Below are 23653 nucleotides of genomic sequence, written 5' to 3'. Positions count from 1 at the left end.
GATGCTGCAAAGTGGCAGCTGACTTTACAGCATGGGGGTACAGGAGGGAGCCCCAAAGACCATCAGCCCTGCAGGAGTCGATCCCCTGGTGGTGAGTATGGTGAGCAGTGGTGGAGGGGTCGTGACACAGGGGGATAGGTGTTTGTCATCGCATGAGGAGGGGGTGCCTGCAGCAGAGGTGGTCTGGGCAGTGCAAGTGCAGCACAGGATTGGGGAGACACATACTGTAGCTTTATCGCAAGCGCTGTCCCTGCATGCGGTAATTGATATTGATGTAGTCAGTTACTGCACTGCGCGTTGAGCCGATGTTTTCACAGCACGGCCCCTAAGCATACCTCCCAACATTTTTTGGGGGGCTAAAGTCGGGACTACCGCATGACCCAGCCACGCGCGGTCCCGATAAGGGGGTGTAGCCTCATGAAAAGGGGAATGTTTGCAATTGTGAAGCCACACCCCTATTTGGACAGCGCTGTGTGAGCTGCTGGCTGTGCCCCAGACACTGCCGGCCCCAGGTGGGACTGTCCAGTGAAAATCGGGACAGTTAGGGGGGTATGCCCTAAGTACTGTATGCCTTCCAGCCCTCATTCATACTATCTGGTGAGGAGAAACTGAGCGCCTATATTTGGATATCCTAGTTTGAATAATTTGAATAATTCCAACTGCAGATAGGATTAGCCTACAAAGGACGAGGCTTGTCACATCGATGCAAACCAGCCACAGCCCACTCAGGAACATTGCCACATTTCTATTCACATTAATGCAAAAGAGGGAAACACTGGCACATTATTGCAGACTGCTTGAAACTCTCAGGGGTAAATCTATTAATATAGGAATTCTATTGACGATGGGCTGTTGCCCATAGAAACCAATCAGATTCTGCGTTTTATTTAGCACCTTCTAGAAGATAATAGAATCTGATTAGTTGCTATGGCACCATCCCTTCTTCAGTAGAACTTAGCTACCAGAGGGATGCATACCCTCCAACATGACCCATTCCATTAGGTACAAAATGCTCTGTTCCTGGACTTCCCTGCCAGTGGCATTTACAGAGGTGGGGCTGCAGCATAGTCCAATATTCAAAGAGGGGAGTCACATTAACTGCCAGTGAGTCCAGGACAGTGATGTTTGGGGTGGCAGTGGCTCCCCTTTTTGAATATTCGACTGTGCTGCAACCTCACCGCAACTGCCACTGATCCAGGAACAGAGAATTTTGTTGGAAGGTATGGGGGATGTCCCACAGCTTGAGCTGATTGCTGATCCTGTCCGTTCTACACTGTTATTTGGAGTACCCCCTGCAGCGGGACTCGTGTAGTAACTGATAGTGCCGCACAAAATTAAATTGTCCCCAAATTAGGGTTGTCTAGCTTTCGATAAGTGCACCAATGGTGGCAAGGTCACTTTCGTGTTAGTCCATTATCAGGGGAGCAGCAAAGAGAGGGGGGCAAGTACCACTCTCCAGTCTGGGGCGCCACGCATACTCATGGGTCAGCTGATCCTCAGTGACAGCAGTCGTCCCCCCCCAGCCCATCAGACACTGCAGCATGCTGGGCTGCGGACAGTGTGTGGGCTGCTACCACTGCCAGGCTATGTGCTGCTGCTACTACCCTGCTATAGAGACCAGGAGTAGTGGGCAGAGGAGAGGTGTCATGGGGGGGGGGGCACAAATATTATATCTACATACCCTCCAACATCTGAAGGGTGGAAATCGGTACACACCCAGAAAGGGAGTGTGGCCACGGTAAAGTGGGTGTGGCCACTGGTAACGGGGCGTGGCCTTCCCTCTTTCCGTATGTGTACGGGCTGGGCATTTAAAACAAAATAACCAGGTGATTGCTGTGATGTGAGGGCCACATCACTGCTGGTGGGACAGGGCCCTAGTCACTGTGAGCAGCTGTTGTGTCCCGTTCCCTCCCCCCCTCCCCAAATACATATATGTATGGTGACATCCACCTGCTCTTACCCGGCCACGACAGAAGGTTGCACGCCATGCTTCCGGCCCATGTCATCGGCTTCTCCAAGCTGCTCTGCGCTCTGACTGCCCAGCCACTGAGTGGCGCGCTCCCCTCCCAGAGGATGTTGCTGCTCCAATCGCATGCGCCGCTACTGTGTGATCCCACGAAGCGACGCACGCTGGCCAGGACCCGAAATACGCCCCTGGGAACGGGTCCAGAACCATTTGTAAGGGCCACATTACATTCTCTGCGTACCGCCAGGCCTGATTGATCACTTGTCAAGCCGTGGAGGAGCAGCCTGAACCCGCACACCCGCAGCCCTCCAGACCCTCCCACTTCTCCCCGTTGCCGCCTTTGAAAGTGGGAGGTCCAGGGAGGCTGATGATGCGTCATCATAGCCCCGCCCCCTACTGTTCAATGCAGTTTGTCAAGAAGGGGGGTATCCAGAGGGCTACACCAGTAACCTCAATACCTGACCCCCCCCCCCCCCTTTATCTCACCCCAAGCTGCAGGTTCGTCATGTTCCATCAACCGACATTCGACTCCCAGCAGGAAGGTGAAATAAAATATGGGGTTGTAGAGATCACAGTGACACAGTAGAAGTCATAGACACAGAATACTTTCCGACACATGGCATCCGACACATGGCAGGTGACGCTCCCGGCCCGGTTGTAATTTAGCAACCACCCAAATGAAATGTAACAGCCGTCTGTATTTGCTCTTTCCCAGCATCCTCTCTGTTACGTGTCTTCATTGGGATAGTTCAGTTCAGGATATAATTTGACTTCCTCCTTGGCTGAATTGCAGAACGTCTTGCGCTGTAATCTAGCAGAAGAAATGACCGCAGGCATCAGAAAATGAGTTAATTTATAAATAAAACAACACAAGTACAAGTCGTTTGTTCACCGAGCTAATTGCAGGGAACGAATCGATATGTTATGCCGCAAAGCAGGATGGGCATCGTAGAATATATATTTATAGGCATCTGTTTATTTGGCGCTAGGCCGATCTATCTTCCTAAAGAGCATGTCTATCTCACCCGTTATGGCGGTCTTCAATAATCCTCAGCGGCCGTTACTCCCCCCATCTCTCGTGTGGAGGGAAAATATTGCTCGTCTACGGCACTATTACAAGGGAGAAAGAAAACATTAATCAGGCGAATCCAGGCTCCCAGCGCTGCAGTAATATTTTAAAGCTCGTATAAAGATTCCTCTCATTCTGGCGCTTGGAATCATTATTCATAGATGATATTAGAATAGAACATTATTGCAGGAAAGGCCAGTGGGTGGAAAATATATAAATACTTTCATTTGGGAGTGATGGCTGCTCCGTGTTCTAATGATCATTTGCAGTTCCATGGGAACGTCCTCCTGTCCTGTGCTGTTCATATGATCTCACACCCTGACTGCAAGCAACATGGGTTTGTAAGAATGTGATTACTGTGTGTCAGTGGCGTAAGTTTGTCCCAGTTGCCCGGAGGCAAGATGAAAATTGGTGCGCCCCCCCTCCCCCCCATACACACACGTTATTCAAAATATATATATATATAGTCTCTCTATAGGGGTGAGGGAGAGAAAAAGAGAGAGAGAACACATATATATTTCAGAACTCAGCCACAGAAGCAATTTTGATGGCTTTCAATTAATAGATTTAAACTGGCAGTGCTGGAGAGGTGCCCCCTTGGGAGCAGGAGCCCGGCGGCAGATGACTCCATTGCCTCCCAGAGTTCTGCCTCTGCTGTGTGTGGTACCTATGCAATAACTACATGGTTGCCTACCTTCCCGGGATGGCCAGGAGGGGCCCGGAAATTGGGTCAACCCTCATGGTCCCTCGGAAAGGTAGGCAAGCCTCCCGGAATCCTGGTAGACTGACCCGCTTCAACCCCCCACCCCCTCCCCCATGGCAAATTACGTGATTCGTGTCTATGTAGCCTGATCCCCGCTGTGCAATGCTTGAAATACCAGCATTGCACGGCGGTGGGTGTGGCCACGAGGACATGATCACATTGGCCATGACCCACATTGATCATCTGCCAACCACCCGCACCCATCCCGCCCTGTCAGTGGCCCGCGCCCCCCTTGCCTCACTGAACTGGCTGCCAGGAAGTAGGCAACCCTGAATAACCACCATTCTGTGTCCATGTTGACTGTGTTGACATTCGGGTCAAAAAACATTGAAAAGCCCCATGTCGACCTTTTGACTGTCAAACGAATGACCTTTCGACCTAGAACCATGTTAATGGTGTCGACCTAATGACTTGTCAGCCATCATGCTGTAGAACAAATGATCCCACGGGATGGGCGGGGCTCCCCTATTTGAATTCTGAACTGTACTGCAGCGCCTCCTGGAGCCTCCCCTGTAGTCAGCGGTTTTCTGGCCCTTCCCCTGTTTTTGTGACTGGCAGGGCATTCCCAGCACTTCGGGAGCTATAGGCAGGGACCCAGTACCCTAGGCAGTACTAAAATCAATGGTTTATGGCCGATGTTCAATACTTTTGCCATCGATGTAGGAGAACCAGATGGTTTCTCTACATCGATGGCAAAGAAGAACCGATGTTTCTTTTCTTCTTTTTTTTTTTTCAAGCCACGCCCCAGAGTTCTGATAGGCCCAGTCAAAAATAAAAGATGACCATCGATAGCTAAAACTATCGATGGCTAGTTGCAGAATTGCCATAGATGGCAACCATTGATGGCAACTGCACCGATGGCCATCCTTACCTCATACCGGCTTCTCTCATCTGTTACTTGGTCCTAGGAAGCAGCATCGGATCATTGATTTGTGAACATCAGTCATCTAAAGAACACCCAAGGTTCCTCCGGATATTCACGCAGGTGCCGCTGGTTAAGCTTCATACTAGGCATACTTGCCTACCCTTTTGGAAGCTGCCCAAATTTTGGGGTAGTCCTAGTCTCCCGCAGGCCTGAAAAGATAGGTGTTCTCCCGCATCCAACCACTACCTATTGAAGTGGGCAGGATTCTATGTTACTCACTGGCAATCACGGGAAGCAGGGCCGGCGCCCCCACTAGGCAGCTCTAGGCATTTGCCTAGGGCGCCGGCACCTGGAGGGCGGCAGTTCGCCCCTCACCCCCAGCATGGAGGGTTAGCAAACTGTGTAAAAAACTTGCGGTGCCGGCGTCCCTGCAGTGCTGGAGCGGGCAGGGGTGTCCGTGCCGCGGGGGTACCTGCGGCGCTGTCATTGTGTATAAAGCTGGCGGCGGCCGGTGGGGTCCCTGCAGTGAATAGAAAATAACCAGCGCTTCCCGCGCCGCCGCATAATGACAGCGCCGCAGGTACCCCCGCGGCACGGACACCCCTGGCCGCTCCAGCACTGCAGGGACGCCGGCGCCGCAAGTTTTTTACACAGGTACCCCACCACCGCCGCCCCCCCCCCAACCCGGCACCGGGGCGCCCCCCACCCCGACTCGCCTGGGGCGCTCCGGTGCCTTGCACCGGCCCTGACTGGAAGGGTACGAGGCTAAATGAGTGGACTATTCGGTCCGGCCCCCTGAAGTGCCCTCTAGCGTCTTCTTTCCGGTCTTCTCCCAGAGAGGAGACTTACAAAGTACAGTGGGGTAAGTATGGTCCTAGGGCACAAGTATTGGCATGAGAATGCCCAGACAACAGCAGCGGCGTACGTTTCTCTAGCCTTTATAAAGGACTTGTTTAAGCAGCTTGGTTACTGTACAATATGTCACTAGTTCTTCTTGCATTATTAGAACAGATTCTAAAGGGAGCGGAAACCTCTTCCGAGATCATCAAGCATCTAATAGCTGATCAATATTGGGCTGAAATGTCACTCATTTATCACCATTTATCCGTCTCACTCGTTACTGTGATGCACATCAATCACTAGCTTTTTTTTTTCTTTTTTAATAATACCTCGGCGAAGCACCATCACTCATCCCTGGATAATGTCAGCATGATCCAGTGACTTCCAGAAGGTGTATGAATATTTTTTTGGGAAGTCATTTTCTCAAACTAGCTGAGATCATTTCTTCAATCCTTTTGTTCTCCGTTAGAATTGGTCTGATTGCTATGGTCCTTCCTGACATGGTTCACATGCAATGATTCTTAAGATTCACTTATTCGTTCTCTTGATACAGAAAGCACAGTGAAAATGGTAGATCCAGAATTGTAAATGAAGAGGGTTCTTCTGGTTCACTTGCAAAGGCAAATACCTTCTCAAATGGACAAAACCAGTTGCACTGCAGGTGGGGCAGATGTAACATGTGCAGAGAGAGTTAGATTTGGGTGGGGTTTTACTTCGAAGTGAGATCTATATTGTAGTGTAAAAATAAAGCAGTCAGTTACATTTGCCCCCCTGCAGTGCACATGGTGCTTTTCTTACAAAAAAATTTTTTTATTACGTGGGAAACTATTCACTGTGAAAAGAAAACCAGTCTCCTCTTTGGTTTACCCTGTGTAAGATCCTATCATTATGTACAGAGGCTATGTTACCAAAGGAACTGGAAGCTGAACTTTGAAAATGGCTGCATGCTCCCGAAAAGGGGTGAGGCCTCCCAATAAGGGTGCAAGGCTTTTGCCCATCACACATTGTGCCACACTGTGATTCCTATTACACATTATGCCACAGACAGTGATGCCTATTACATATTATACCACACCGAATGGCAATTACATATTATGCCATATAAGTGCCGCTTACGTACAGGCTAAATGCCAGGGGCTTCAGGCTAAATGCCAGGATCTTCAGGCTCAATGCCAGGGGCTTCATGCTTGTCATCATGGAAGAGTTAAATACTCATTGCCACAGGGGTGTTAAATGCACATTGCTATGGGTGGTTGCATGCTCGTTGTCAAGGGGGAGTTAAATTCTTTCATAGCAGGGACAGGTGGGCAGAGAGCGGTGGTCGGCCTGGCTGTATCATCAGAGCAGGTCCGCAGCTATTACAAATCTTCGCAAGCCAATCATAGCTCATGGTCCGGCAGCCAATCAGGACCCACTCCTGATTGGCTGCCAGACCGCAAGCTCAGATTGGCTCGTGGTCTATTATGTTGTTTATTTGACATAAAATATTGTTTTTAAAAAGTGTTGAAGTAGAAATTTACATATCATTGTCTTGCGAAGGACCTCTGATGTTAGAGTGGCACCTCTAGCATCAGTCTCCTCCAAGGTGGCGAGCATTTTTGGAGGGCCATTTTCATCAGATTCCATGTGGATGGCCACTGCCTGGTGCCTCCAGTGGGAGAAGCTATACACCATTCCCTTTCTTCCACTATATAAACTTGCACTGCCACATACCCCAGTGCAGGACGCACCTCCCAAAGTTCCCAGGACCAGAATTCAGGACACCATATAGAATATGAGGACTCTAATGACCATTTCACATAAGCGTTCTGTCATCACTGTAGCCTAAATCAAATATTATATTATATTAATATTATATCAGCCTAGTATTCGTCACCCTGAAAGAGAATGCCTGGTGGGTTGCTATTGATTACTAGTCTAGTGTACACCATTTTATAAAAAATGCGTCACTCAAAGAAGAAAGGATTTAAATAAGCCCACCCCCTCCGCGGTTATCTCGCCCCCACTTCTGCTTGTTATGTCTCAGTATTGCAGTGCCTGTGTCTGATGGGAAGTCCTCCTAAACGACCTCCACATTGGATTTGTTATATTGCTTGCCTACGGCGCTCCTAGCTCAGCTGAGATAATGATTCCTGGGTCACTTTGCTTCACAGTACTTGACATTACAGTGTCATTAATCCTCCGTCTCCGCTTTGGATTTCTGCACATTAAATACATTATTTTTTTTGTCTTTTTTTTATTTATTTTTTTATACTGAACTGTGTCTAAGGCACGTTACCAAATTGTAAAGCGCAATGGAATATGCTGCGCTGTATAAGAAACTGTAAATGGCATAAATAAATAAATACCGCCTGTCGGCACATGGCAAAAAACACTGAAAAACTCATGTTGACCTTTTTGACGGATGAAATTTCCATTGTTCACCTAATGGTTGCGTCCACCTTCATAGGGTCAACCTAATGACCATAACCCCCCCCCGGCACCAGGTCTTAATACTCAAAAGTACTATAGGTACGTATGGCTGCCCGTCAGAGGCGTAGGGAGGGTGGAGCCACCAGAGCTCATGCTCCGGGCGCCGATTGGTCGAATGGCGCTGCCGGCCCGCCCCCCTCCCCAAATGATCCCTGCACAAGGATCATACTGAATAGTACTAACGGTGGGCAGCGAGCGCGGCGGCTGCCCTGCCCGGCGCCTGCCTCCTGCCCTGCTCACCCGGCGGTCCCTACCGCCAAGCACACCGTTCGGGCGGCTGACTCACTCCTCTGTCCTCTCTAAATTGCGGCTGCTCGGTCCAGCTTCTGGGCAGGGCAGCGCAGCAGCACTCCAGACTCCTCCCAGAGTCACCTGTCACTCACAGATTGACTCACTCCCTCCTCCCTGGCTACAGCAGCATCATCAGCCTTCCCAAGCGCTAGCTGTAGCCTGGAGGAGGAGAAAGTTTTCTGCTGCCGCAGCAGTGTCTTGTATAGTGCAGCAGATTCCGTTACAGCTTCTTATATAGCGCTGCAGATTCTGTTACAGTGTCCTATATAGCGCAGCAGATTCCGTTACAGTGTCTTATATGGTGCAGCAGATTCCGTTACAGGGTCTTATATAGCGCAGCAGATTCCGTTACAGTGTCTTATATGGTGCAGCAGATTCCGTTACAGTGTCTTATGTAGCGCAGCAGATTCCGTTACAGTGTCTTATATAGCGCAGCAGATTCTGTTTCAGTGTCTTATATAGCGCAGCAGATTGCGTTACAGGGTCTTATATGGTGCAGCAGATTCCGTTACAGTGTCTTATATAGCGCAGCAGATTCCGTTACAGTGTCTTATATGGTGCAGCAGATTCCGTTACAGTGTCTTATGTAGCGCAGCAGATTCCGTTACAGTGTCTTATATAGCGCAGCAGATTCTGTTTCAGTGTCTTATATAGCGCAGCAGATTGCGTTACAGGGTCTTATATAGCGCAGCAGATTCCGTTACAGGGTCTTATATAGTGCAGCAGATTCCATTACAGCGTCTTATATAGCGCAGCAGATTCCGTTACAGGGTCTTATATAGCGCAGCAGATTGCATTACAGGGTCTTATATAGCGCAGCAGATTCCGTTACAGTGTCTTATATAGCGCAGCAGATTCTGTTAGTGTCTTATATAGCGCAGCAGATTACGTTACAGTGTCTTATATAGCGCAACAGATTCTGTTACAGTGTCTTATATAGCGCAGCAGATTCTGTTAGTGTCTTATATAGCGCAGCAGATTACGTTACAGTGTCTTATATAGCGCAACAGATTCTGTTACAGGGTCTTGTATAGCGCAGCAGATTGCGTTACAGGGTCTTATATAGCGCAGCAGATTCCATTACAGTGTCTTGTATAGCGCAGCAGATTCCGTTACAGGGTCTTATATAGTGCAGCAGATTCCGTTACAGGGTCTTATATAGCGCAGCAGATTGCGTTACAGGGTCTTATATAGCGCAGCAGATTCCGTTACAGTGTCTTATATAGCGCAGCAGATTCTGTTAGTGTCTTATATAGCGCAGCAGATTACGTTACAGTGTCTTATATAGCGCAGCAGATTCTGTTACAGTGTCTTATATAGCGCAGCAGATTCCGTTGCAGGGTATTATATAGCGCAGCAGATTCCGTTACAGTGTCTTGTATAGCGCAGCAGATTCCGTTACAGGGTCTTATATAGTGCAGCAGATTCCATTACAGTGTCTTATATAGCGCAGCAGATTCCGTTACAGGGTCTTATATAGCGCAGCAGATTGCGTTACAGGGTCTTATATAGCGCAGCAGATTCCGTTACAGTGTCTTGTATAGCGCAGCAGATTCTGTTAGTGTCTTATATAGCGCAGCAGATTACGTTACAGTGTCTTATATAGCGCAGCAGATTCCGTTGCAGGGTCTTATATAGCGCAGCAGATTCCGTTACAGGGTCTTATATAGCGCAGCAGATTCCGTTACAGGGTCTTCTATAGCGCAGCAGATTCTGTTAGTGTCTTATATAGCGCAGTAGATTACGTTACAGTGTCTTATATAGCGCAGCAGATTCCGTTGCAGGGTCTTATATAGCGCAGCAGATTCCGTTACAGGGTCTTATATAGCGCAGCAGATTCCGTTACAGGGTCTTCTATAGCGCAGCAGATTCTGTTAGTGTCTTATATAGCGCAGTAGATTCCGTTACAGTGTCTTATATAGCGCAGCAGATTCCGTTACAGTGTCTTATATAGCGCAGCAGATTGCGTTACAGTGTCTTATATTGCGCAGCAGATTCTGTTACTGTAACGCAATCTGCTGCGCTATATAAGACACTGTAACGGAATCTGCTGCGCTATATAAGACACTGTAACGGAATCTACTGCGCTATATAAGACACTAACAGAATCTGCTGCGCTATATAAGACACTGTAACGGAATCTACTGCGCTATATAAGACACTGTAACGGAATCTGCTGCGCTATATAAGACACTGTAACGGAATCTGCTGCGCTATATAAGACACTAACAGAATCTGCTGCGCTATATAAGACACTGTAACGGAATCTACTGCGCTATATAAGACCTGTAACGCAATCTACTGCGCTATATAAGACCCTGTAACGGAATATGCTGCGCTATATAAGACGCTGTAACGGAATCTGCTGCGCTATATAAGACACTGTAACGGAATCTGCTGCGCTATATAAGACACTGTAACGGAACCTGCTGCGCTATATAAGACACTGTAACGGAATCTGCTTTGCTATATAAGACACTGTGTCTTATATAGCGCAGCAGATTCCGTTACAGTGTCTTATATAGCGCAGCAGATTCCGTTACAGGGTCTTATATAGCGCAGCAGATTCCGTTACAGTGTCTTATATAGCGCAGCAGATTCCGTTACAGCGTCTTATATAGCGCAGCATATTCCGTTACAGGGTCCTATATAGCGCAGTAGATTGCGTTACAGGTCTTATATAGCGCAGTAGATTCCGTTACAGTGTCTTATATAGCGCAGCAGATTCTGTTAGTGTCTTATATAGCGCAGCAGATTACGTTACAGTGTCTTATATAGCGCAGCAGATTCCGTTGCAGGGTCTTATATAGCGCAGCAGATTCCGTTACAGGGTCTTATATAGCGCAGCAGATTCCGTTACAGGGTCTTCTATAGCGCAGCAGATTCTGTTAGTGTCTTATATAGCGCAGTAGATTACGTTACAGTGTCTTATATAGCGCAGCAGATTCCGTTGCAGGGTCTTATATAGCGCAGCAGATTCCGTTACAGGGTCTTATATAGCGCAGCAGATTCCGTTACAGGGTCTTCTATAGCGCAGCAGATTCTGTTAGTGTCTTATATAGCGCAGTAGATTCCGTTACAGTGTCTTATATAGCGCAGCAGATTCCGTTACAGTGTCTTATATAGCGCAGCAGATTGCGTTACAGTGTCTTATATTGCGCAGCAGATTCTGTTACTGTAACGCAATCTGCTGCGCTATATAAGACACTGTAACGGAATCTGCTGCGCTATATAAGACACTGTAACGGAATCTACTGCGCTATATAAGACACTAACAGAATCTGCTGCGCTATATAAGACACTGTAACGGAATCTACTGCGCTATATAAGACACTGTAACGGAATCTGCTGCGCTATATAAGACACTGTAACGGAATCTGCTGCGCTATATAAGACACTAACAGAATCTGCTGCGCTATATAAGACACTGTAACGGAATCTACTGCGCTATATAAGACCTGTAACGCAATCTACTGCGCTATATAAGACCCTGTAACGGAATATGCTGCGCTATATAAGACGCTGTAACGGAATCTGCTGCGCTATATAAGACACTGTAACGGAATCTGCTGCGCTATATAAGACACTGTAACGGAACCTGCTGCGCTATATAAGACACTGTAACGGAATCTGCTTTGCTATATAAGACACTGTGTCTTATATAGCGCAGCAGATTCCGTTACAGTGTCTTATATAGCGCAGCAGATTCCGTTACAGGGTCTTATATAGCGCAGCAGATTCCGTTACAGGGTCTTATATAGCGCAGCAGATTCCGTTACAGGGTCTTATATAGTGCAGCAGATTCCGTTACAGCGTCTTATATAGCTCAGCAGATTCCCTTACAGGGTCTTATATAGCGCAGCAGATTCCGTTACAGGGTCTTATATAGCGCAGCAGATTTTGTTACAGTGTCTTATATAGCGCAGCAGATTCCGTTACAGGGTCTTATATAGAGCAGCAGATTTTGTTAGCCGCGCCCCCAATTCATTACTGGGGGGGGGGGGGGGGGGGGGGATATGGCCTTGCTCCGGGTACCATGGCACCTAGCTACACCGCTGCTGCCCGTTCTACACCTGGATATAAGGCACAAGATATTCAGGTAACTTTTCACATGGAAAATGTTATAGCTTAATCACCTGTTGGTAGGTTGCTATGGGCAACCAATGATAATCGACTTATTTATTTAGCATCCTCTAGAAGATAATAGATACAATCTGATTGGTTGACCACACCATCGGACCTTCTACATGGATGCTCAGAATACCCGTTGGACCATGGATGCTGGTACCAGTGGAAATGTGCCCACCGCACCCAGTATCTACAGTGTTTAGTGTTGAAGGGCATTCTGCCAGTGATGTATAAAGAGACTTCCTGTGGCTACCATCCTTTGTGGTTGGGCATAATCGTATCTCCGCCTGTAAGGCTAAACGCAATGGTCATACCCGTGGATAAGCGCTATTAGGATGTATGACATGGTGGACTCCCCGGAACGCGGTATTTTCAGTTTTTTATTTCTCGGTTTTGTTTATGTGATTGTTGTAACGTTCCCGTAGCTGATTGCGAATCCCACATTTCCCTTCATGTGAACAAGAACAGCATCTCCATCCCCGTCACTGCTGTCATGGCCTCGTTTCCCTCAGCAGTTTGCTAGGAAGAAGCTTCATGATTTTTACCCTGGAACTTATACGGTAAATCCTTTTCTTGCCTGGAACATAAATCTGAGCCCTCTATCAGCTACTGATTTGCGCTGGGCGAGGAGCAGGTGAGAGTCGCAGCAGATCTAACAAAACCTTGCAGAAAAGCCTTTCACCATCGCCCTCCAGGGAGGAAAGATTGAGCGCTTATATTTCCTCGCGCTGTCATTGTTCATTTTCACTCAGACTGGGAAAGCATAAACTGAATAATTTGCTGGAAGCTGGTTTGTAACTAATAACCCTGGGATGGAATCCGTCAGATACAGGCTCGGGGAAAAGCTGGTGAATGACGTGAAGGGAATGAAGGAGCAGAACAGAGTGGAGGCGGCCATTTTGTGAGTGAGGTGAATTCCTGGTCAGAGATTGGACTGGGTTGGAGATGCCATCTTAAAAAGGGTGATAACGAATAGAAGCCTGCAGGCTTCTTTGTCTTTGGAAAGTGAGGGATACAGTCAGATCCCTCCCAGCATCCCCTGCGATGTGTGTCACATGACTTATGCACAGAAGGCTTCCATGTCACCAGCCAGGAAGTCCCCACACCGCCGGCCGCTGCTGATATGCAATTGTTCATTGGCGCGATGCTTGATGCAAGTAATAGTTATCATTGTTCCTCAGGGTTAGGAACATAAGAAGATACTGTAGACCACCACAAACTGTTTACCCAATGGGAACAGACCGTGATTTTCAGTATATCGCAGTTGGCAATTCAACAATAATATTCAATGTATTTTAGGGATTAGATTAAGCACAATTTATGGAACTTGAAAGTCCTGATTTTATTTATTATTTATTTATTAACAGTTTCTTATATAATGCACACAAATTACGCAGCGCTTTACAAAGCAAAGTTATGAGCAAAAACACATGACGAATTACATTACAAGACAGTTTAGGACAAGTACATGGTTAATACGGATAGTTGCATCAGGGGAAAGGACACTGAAACAATCATCAGGGTGGCAGTGGTTTATATATTCTAAGAAAGGCACATGAGGAGAGAGGGCCCTGCTCGTGAGAGCTTACATTCTAAAGAATGTACCGTATTTCTGATTTATCAATTTACAATGATTATAGTCTTTTATATACACCAGATTAAGGCATACAATAGTTCATTTACAGTATCATTTATGAGGGGTATGCGGTGGCAATTACCATTGGAGGGCAATCATCCTGGGTGTGGTTAAATAGATCTATATTTTTTTTTTTAAAAGGTCGACTTGGAGTGGTAGATCGCATAAAAGCTTGATACGGTCAAAAGGTCAATGTGAAAAGTTGATGCAAGTTTGTTGCTGTCATTTTGTATGCGTGAGGACGCGACACACTCATTTGGGTTTCACATAATGAAATCTACAAATTGACAAAAAAACACGTCAACCTTTTTATGCATCGACCATTTCCAGGTCAACCATTTGCTTGTGTTGACCCAATGTCTGTAATATATACCCCCCCCCCCCCCCCCCATGTTCTCGTAACTGTATTAAAATCTTGGCGACCTGGCTTAACCAGTTCATATAATTAACTGTTAACGATTTGATTGACTTATCATTATTATCCGATTTTACTTTTCCACTGTGTCTGTAAGATCCGATCTCTACGTTGCTGCTCACAGAAATGATAGGACGCTTGCTCAGAAAATCTGTTATTTGTTGGTGTGTGTGATTTTATCTGTACGTGTTCTGTACTGTCACTTCCAATTCACTGACATTTTGCTTCAGACATTCACGTTCTGCCTGTTTACGGCTTTGCATGATGACTCCAGTGCTCTGTGAATGTCGGCGTTCTCAAACCAGTGAATATATAAAATGTTTCTGTCTAGAAGTATTTGTGTCATGTCGGTCTGACGTGTGCTAATGAGTGTCCCTAGCCCTGCGTTTAATAGAGATCAAGTACATCTGGTGGATATTCCTATGGTTTTAGGGCTACTGTGCATTGAAATCCAAGAAGAGGACACAGTGGTGCAATGTTTTTAGGGCATGCCCACTTGGGTAGCCCACTCCCCTATTTATCGCAATTCCCCACTTTCGCCACACCCAGCATAAAAAAATAATATTGTTTAAAAAATAAAAAGAGTGTGGCAACAGCTGCAGGCTGAGTGTCGCTGGAGGAACAGTAATGAATTTAGGCCCACGCACTAGTGTACAGGGATGGTATCAATAATATCCCGGTGGTTGAAATCCAGAAATAAAGCTGACTGACCGTGGCATTTCGATCACAACAAAACCTAATCCTAACTGTCTCCTCCCATAGTCTAACCCTATCCTACCCCTCCCACAGCCTAACCATGCATCCCATAGCCTAACCCTCTCCTCCCAGTCTAACCCACTCCTCCCACAGCCTAACCCCCCTAACCCTAGTCATCCTCTGCCACAGCCTAACCCTCCCCTAGTGCCTAAACCTAAAAGTCCTATCCAATAGACTAACCCGTCCCTCCTGCATCCTAACCCTCCCCCTAATGCATATCCCTAACTGTCCCCCCCATAGCCTAATCCCCCCCCCCCCTACCACAGCCTAACTCTATCCATCCTCTCCTGTATCCTAACCTTAACCTTCCCCCTAATGCATATCCCTAACTGTCCCCTCCCATAGCCTAATCCCCCCCCCACCACAGCCTAACCCTATCCTACCCCTCCCACAGCCTAACCATGCATCCCATAGCCTAACCCTCTCCTCCCAGTCTAACCCACTCCTCCCACAGCCTAACCCCCCTAACCCTAGTCATCCTCTGCCACAGCCTAACCCTCCCCTAGTGCCTAAACCTAAAAGTCCTATCCAATAGACTAACCCGTCCCTCCTGCATCCTAACCCTCCCCCTAATGCATATCCCTAACTGTCCCCCCCCCATAGCCTAATCCCCCCCCCCCCTACCACAGCCTAACTCTATCCATCCTCACCTGTAGCCTAACCTTAACCTTCCCCCTAATGCCTATCCCTAACTGTCCCCTCCCATAGCCTAACCCACCCCTACCACAGCCTCACTCTATCCATCCTCTCTTGTAGCCTAACCCTAATCCTCCCCCTAGTGCCTAATCTTTAACCTAGCACTAAAGGTGCCCACACACTAGAAAGATCTGCGATTTTAAGATGTGCACATAAATTATGTGGCGTACACACCAGGACGATATGGCCCAGCCTTCAAATCTTTTGCCCGTCCTGGACAAAAGATTTCCGGCAAGCGCACACCTTTACCAAAGAGTTTTCTTAAGATCCCATGTGCGTTCCTATGGATCTTTTGATCTTTCATGCAGCACGTTAGTTCAGAAGATTTAGCAAAAGATCGCATTTTCGACCGATTATCTGTAAACATTGGACGATGTATAGGACAATTTATCGGAAATCGGCCAATCGGTGTGGACACCTTTTTACCATCGGGATTCTGACCATTGGGATGCCGCTGACTGTCAGGATTTCAACCGCCCAGATCCTGGCCGCATCCCAGCGTAGGAGGGTGCATGTCTTTTACAGGATATGTCAGTAATATCACCTGCAATCCAGCAATGCAGAACAGACCATTACTATAAAACTAATGTTTCCCCATGTATAGTATAATTGTCCTACTCTCTTTAGCTTTATGAATCGGCCCCCTGGTCACAGTCATCCCACATGTTTAATATTTGCCATTACATTGATGATCTTCCTCAGTGCCTCAATGGGATATTACTATTGTGTGGTCCATACGATCATAGCTGCATGTGATCTGCAGAGAGATCGATCTTTATTATAGTCATTAACAGATAATAATCCTAATTTACAATGTGTATAACAGATGAGGCGTAACGCAACGTGCTCTTTGGTTGTGCTGTGCCGCTGAGCAGCTACAGCCGAGACTTCCAGCAAAGCGTCTGGCAGGGGCTCGCAACATGCGTCCGGCAGGCTGTGGTGGAACTACACATCCCAACTTGCCCTGCCATAGTTCTGCTAAAGGAGAATGCTAATCCTGTGGCAGGGCATGCTGGGATGTATAATTCCAAAGTATTCATCTTTGTTCCATATTATTCATCTTTGTTCCACATTTGGGCAAAATATTTCACGTTATTCAGCACTTGGAAGATGCAGTACAAAGTATTCCAAGTCCTCCGCCATCCAGCTCTATACATAGACTATTATTTCCCTATAATATAATTGTACAGTAGACAGAACGGCGTTGTGTTACATGGCAAAGTAAGGAACACAAAGATTGTATGGGGGGGGGGGGGGGGGGGAGAGAGAGAGAGAGAGGAGGAGGAGAGTACGGAACACAAAGATTGTATCGGTCTGTATTGTAATACTGTCCTGCAGTTGTGTCTTCCAGCCTGTGCAGTCTCTAGGCCTCTGGGGGACACTGCAGAACCCCCTCCCATTGGGGCACATAGGCTGCCCAGCGCTTCTTCCTACAGTGTGTTAGACCACATATCTGCACTGCGGGCGTGTAACATTAAGGGTCTTATTCTAGTTCACTCTTTCTGACAAAATCCTTCTTAGATGGACAAAACCATGTGCACTGCAGGTGGGGCAGATGTAAAATGTGCAGAGAGAATTAGATTTGGGTGAGTTATTTTGTTTCTGTGCAGGGTAAATACTGGCTGCTTTATTTTTACACTGTAATATAGATCTCACTTTGAAGTAAAACCCCAGCCAAATCTAATTCTCTCTGCACAAGTAACATCTGCCCCACCTGCAGTGCACATGGTTTTGTCCATCTAAGAAGGATTTTGTCAGAGAGTGAACTAGAATAAGGCCCTTAGTCAACAATGTCTAGCTCGACAACAAAATGTTCACCTGAACAAGGTCAACGCATGTTACCGAGGGAAATCGGTGGCGGGGTAGACAGGCGGGGGGTGGGGAGCGGGGTCTCAGGCGCTTGGTAAGCTGAATGGGGCCCAATGTTTGCAGAAGTGAAGGATGACGCCACGGAGCAGCATATTTGATGATAGAGTAAGCAGATACCACCCCCCCCCCCCCTGTCACAGTTAGCATCTGTATAGAGTCACACATAGCCACATAACGGCAGCTGTACATCACCGCTCTGGTGTATTAGGTGACTCATATTAAATAATGGTTTATGGTAATACATAATAATCAGCAATTAATGGTAATTACGCTTTGTGTAGCTGTAATGTATGGGCAACGGTGACGGAGCATAAAATCATTCATGTCAAACGCATAAAACCAACAGAGATTATTATTATATGCAGTAAATCACGTGGCTGCATCTCATGTGGGAAATATTCAATACAAACTGAGTAAGTGAAATCGGCTTGTGCATAGTCTGTGCGCTGCGGCGTATACTGTAATAAGCAACACTAAATAAAGTCTGTTTTATTTCTGTGATCGGTCGGGATGTACTAAGGAAATATGCGGAAAACCGTCTGTTTTCGGGGGTTTTGCTGCATTTTCAAATGTACTAAAAACCCGGCCGCCACGTCTTCGCCTGGCAGGGTATCGCCACCTTTGGGTGGCGTTACCCTATAGAAGACTATGGGCTTCTTATTGCCATCCGCCGCAGATGCCGACCCTCCCCTGGCTTGCCTTCCTCCTGGACCCGGATGGTAAACTCCTCCTCCCCCAAGCAACGCAGCTGGAGGTCCTTCCGGCTTCAGGGGGAGGAGGAGGCGCCGGGGACAGCCCGCTTTGGCTTCCGGCCGTGGGGGGCATGAGGAGAGCCCAGGGATGTGACTGAGGCCCCCGTGCACACCACACCACACCACATCACAGGAATCACGGGGGCCTCAGTCATCACGTTGCGAAGCTACTCGCATATGATAGCAATAGCGTCATTGCAGTGGCGCGGCGAGGGGCAGCAATGTATTTTAATACATCCCATCCAGTGATAGGGCCAAATGCCATACCTCTCAACTGTCCCGCTTACCGCGGGAACGTCATGGATTTTGGGCCGTATAGTAATAACTGGATAATTAGAAACCTACTGTACTTTTATGGTCTCCACTCCAGGGGAAGCCCAGGGAGGAGACCGTGCAGGATACTTCTGGGGCGGCCCTGGGCTGTCTCATCGCTAAGCCCTGTTTCGGAATAATTGTGAATTTTGAGGGTCCATGGGGAGGGGCGGGCCAAATTATGCAAACTCCCAGAATTTAGCCCCACCCCCATTCTGGGAGATGAAAAAATACAGGCCTACTTCCAGCTCCGGAATGGAGCTGGAAGTGGCAGTTGATGAGGTGGGGCCAAATATAGTCATTATCGTATAATCATAGAAAATAAACAGTTGAACATTGTTACCGTTTTTTTACAACCAGTTGGTGGTGGGAGGGGCTAATATAATATTTTCTGTTCAAGTTTTTTTTTTTTACATATTTCTCACATGCCGCAGATAACACGCCGTGTTTCTTATCTCTCGACAGATGACCAGAAGAAGGTTGAGGAGGATTTTGACATAGACATGGACGCCCCAGAGACAGAGCGAGCGGCTGTCGCCATACAGTCTCAGTTCAGGAAATTCCAAAAGAAGAAGCAGGGCGCAGACGACTAGTAGTACCTACCTCTCACCACCAGGGGAATAATAAACTTTATCTTAAAAATAAAAGAATATAATGATTTATCAGGAAATTAGGAGTATCTAGGATGCATGTACAAAGGTTCTAACTATTTATAGTCTATTAGACATAAATCACTGAGCAAGTCACTGCGGTATGTTTCTGAAAACCAATCCAAACTGTAACCTACTATTTTATGTGATAATATAATAAATAATGCTGAGATAATTGGAAACTTTGCTCTCAGGCTTTTTGTCCCTCCAGGGCAGCATAGGTGTAAGTGCACCGGGACTCTTACTGTGTAGGGGGGAAAAAGGGAGGGGTTGGACATTTATCAATGAGGGATAAAACATGTGAGTAATAAAACATGCTGTGTATGATAATTGGTGCTCCAAACAATCCCAACTGCCCTTTTTCAAACACATGACAGTTAGGAGCTGAATGTGGCATGGCAGACAGAAGCTGAATGCATGATAGTTAGGAGCTGAATGCATGACAGCTAGGAGCTGAGCACATGACTGCTGGGAGCTGAGCACATGACGGGAGCTGAATGCGTGACACATTGGGAGCTGAATGCGTGACACATTGGGAGCTGAATGCGTGACACATTGGGAGCTGAATGCGTGACACATTGGGAGCTGGACATATGACAGTTGGAAGCTGAGCACATGACAGGGGCTAAACAGGTGACCACTGGGAGTTGAACGCATGACAACGGCTAAACAGGTGACAGTTGGAAGCGGAACAGGTGACATTTAGGAGCTGAAGGCATGACAGGAGCTATACACATTGGCAGTTGGGAGCTGAACACGTGACACATTGGGAGATTAACACATGATAGTAGCTGAACACATGACAGATGGGAGCTGAACACGTCAGTTGGGAGCTGAATTTTCTATATGTGGGTGCGGCTAGCGGTGAAGGGTGGTGTACTCCAAATTTAGGAAGGTTTTGTGCGAGTTCTAGGTGCTACAACAGAGCAATAAATAAATGCTGTATGGCCCCTTGGACTAGTAGACCCAGCAAAGCCCATCCAATGGCTAATCTGGCACATTGCCGACACACAGACCCTTCTGTCTACTGCATCTCAGTCTTATTTGCAATCCCATCTCTGGCTCTCCACTGACACTGTCACAAATCAGATTAATGAGCAGATGGGGAGCATTTTTCTCGTTGGTGGGTTCTTCCTCCTGGAGTTACTTTATTTGCTAGATTTTCAATAACGAAATACAGCTGTCTGTCCTCTGACACCTGTCTCCTGCCTGACACCACTGCGTGCTGCCCCACCTCCTGTAAGCTGGGTACACACTGGGCGATATATCGCATGGGGGTCGGCTGGTGTGCTCACCCACTACATTATTGAACAATACCATTCACAATATCGCATCAGCCTTACAGCGCAGCCAATGGTGATTATATGTGCCGATAAATCGGAGCATTTCACTGTGTGTACAGCGGTCTGCCAATCGGTATGTGGACAATCAGGCCCAATCAACTCATTGCTGTCATCTTCCATACACAGCCGGTAACATGGCAGTTGGAAGCTGATTGGTCGGTGCTTCATCCTGCTCCACTTAATTGTTCTTCAAGATTTGATAAATCTCTCCCTTGGACAACACTTATCGCTCTGTTGGTGGCTCTCCTTCTCCCACACCACCACCGCATGGTGCACCTTTTGTGGTATTCCCCCTGAGCCCTCTATGGAAGTCCATTCTCCGGCTCGTGGTCATTTGCAATTGTTCCTTTTATATAACGTAAAATGTTTTTCATAGGATATCCTGCAAAATCGTAACGGAGATGCACCTAATGCGTCCATATAAGCAACAGGAGGCTGTCAGTACATTGCATAAGTATGGTGGTACACTACCCTCTGAACCTGGCCCCAAACCTCTTTCTGATCCGAACCCCTAACCCTAAACTGATACACAAACCCTTATATTCTATCCCTAATACCCTCACCCTTAACCAAAACAACTAAAACATCAAACAGATACTGTAGGAGCAAATATCTGCAGATGGGTAGGGAACTGGCTGTGTAGTAGAGAACAAAGAGTGGTTGTTAACAGTGCCGTATCAAATATGATACCGGTACTAAGTGGAGTGCCACAGGGTTCGGTATTACGGCCCATCTTATTTAACATATATATTAACGATATTGGGATAGGGATTCTCAGCAATGTATCCATCTTTGCTGATGACACAAAGTTGAGTAGAGTTATTAAATCAACAGAAGATGTCACCATGCTTCAAAATGATCTTGACATTCTAGATGAGTGGGCAAAAAAGTGGAAGATGAGGTTCAATGTAGATAAATGGAAGGCCATGCACCTTGGGAGACATAACCGGTGTGCTAGTTATAACCTAAGTAGCCAGACTTTGGATATTTCAGTACTTGAAAAGGATCTAGGAGTCCAAATAGACAACAAACTGGGGTGTAGTGCTCAGTGTCACGTAGCAATAAAAAAGGCCAATAAAACTCTAGCATGTATTAACCCCTTCACGACATTTGACGTATATATACGTCATGGCCGGGAAGTACTTCCCGACACATGACGTATATATACGTCATGACTTTAAACTGTCACTGCGTCTAGAGACGCAGTGACAGAGGGACGATGTCTGCTGTCCCTGACAGCAGACATGTCCCTTCATGCCCAGGGGGGGCTGCGATGCCGCCCCCCCGTCGGCGATCGCTGTGATTGGCTGTTCAGTGTGAACAGCCATTCACAGCGTTTTCCTGTGTTACCAGCGAATCAGACGCTCGGTAACACAGGTGTCAATCACCGCCGGGCGTCAGGGGGCATGAGGGGGTCATCGGTGATGATGACACCTCACCCCACCCTCACCCCACCTGCCCCCAAGGCTGTGATTGGTCCGTGGGACCCACGGACCAATCACAGCCAAGGCGCGACATTTAAACTAACGGTGACTGCGCTGCAGACGCCATTCCGGTCTGGAATAGCGTGCAGAACGGTCACCGTGCCTGTCTGCCGTGATACCGACCTGATCCTTGCCTAATACTTACCTGATCCTTGCAAATACCTTACCTGATCACTTGATCACTGCTTGTAGCGTGCTGGACGCTTCCTGGATCTGACTTCCTGAGACTTCCTGCTGCTGCTGCAGTGTGATAGAGAGATAGAGAGAGAGATAGAGAGATAGTGACAGCGAGAGCTATATTTTGTGTCTGCTACCCCCCCTTTTTGGGGGTGCAGGGGTTTTATTTTATATATATAACTGTCAGTGCTGCTGCAGTGTCATAGAGTGATAGATAGTGATAGATAGTGAGAGATAGTGAGAGATAGAGAGAGATAGTGACAGAGAGTGATAGAGAGTGTATATTTTGTGTCTGCTACCCCCCCTTTTTGGGGGTGCAGGGGTTTAAATAACTGTCAGTGCTGCTGCTGCAGTGTCATACAGTGATAGATAGTGAGAGATAGTGAGAGATAGAGAGATTTGTGTCTGCTACCCCCCCTTTTTGGGGGTGCAGGGGTTTTATTTTATATATATAACTGTCAGTGCTGCTGCAGTGTCATAGAGTGATAGATAGTGATAGATAGATAGTGAGAGATAGAGAGAGATAGTGACAGAGAGTGATAGAGAGTGTATATTTTGTGTCTGCTACCCCCGCCTTTTGTGCTGATCACTATATCTGAGGTGATCAGCAACTTTTTGGGGGCGCAGAGGTTTTTTTTTTTATATATACCTGTCAGTTGCTGCCAGTTGCACTGTCAGTTGCACCAAAGGTTGTGCACCTGCTGCCCCTCACTGGTAATCAGTGTCGCATCACTGATCACCTTTTTTTTTTTGTGGGTGCTGTGTGGTCTTTTTTTAATTTTTTTTTTACACACACTGATTTTGTGGGTGTCCTGTGGCCACTGTGCGCTGATCAGTGACGTACATCACTGATCAGCTTTTTCGGCACAGGGTTGATCTATTTTTTTTTTTTTATCAAATTCCTGTTGCCTTTGAGCGCTGTTCAGTGACGGACGTTACTGACCAACATCTGTGCTCAATTTTTGGCGCAGGACCTTTTTTTTTGTTTTTTTAACCCCTTCAATTTTTTTTTTTTTTAACCCCTTCAATTTTTTTTTTTTGTATAAAGTATTTTTTTTTTTCTGCACTACATACACACTACACACTACATACCCCCCGGGTTGAAATAAAGTTTGTACCCCCCCCTACACTATACACGTGTTGAAACATTTCACTACCAGTAACACAAA

The 23653-nt window shown here is 47.0% G+C and overlaps 1 protein-coding gene across 1 annotated transcript in view; it reads left to right on the top strand.

Annotated features, from left to right (window-relative positions):
• Positions 1-19662, top strand: part of PCP4 (Purkinje cell protein 4) — a 61477-nt gene extending 41815 nt beyond the window's left edge. The window contains exon 3 of the mRNA XM_083171673.1: positions 19296-19662. Within this exon, the coding sequence (XP_083027799.1) occupies positions 19296-19423 (128 nt within the window). The 3' untranslated portion in view covers positions 19424-19662. The remainder of the gene's footprint in view (positions 1-19295) is intronic.
• Positions 19663-23653: the final 3991 nt, after the last annotated feature.

This window comes from Crinia signifera, chromosome 2 (genome assembly GCF_055691185.1).
Source record: "Crinia signifera chromosome 2, ASM5569118v1, whole genome shotgun sequence".
In the NCBI taxonomy this organism is placed as follows: Eukaryota; Metazoa; Chordata; class Amphibia; order Anura; family Myobatrachidae; genus Crinia; species Crinia signifera.
Note: the sequence above shows the minus strand (reverse complement) of the source record. Positions and strands in the feature narration are given on the sequence as shown.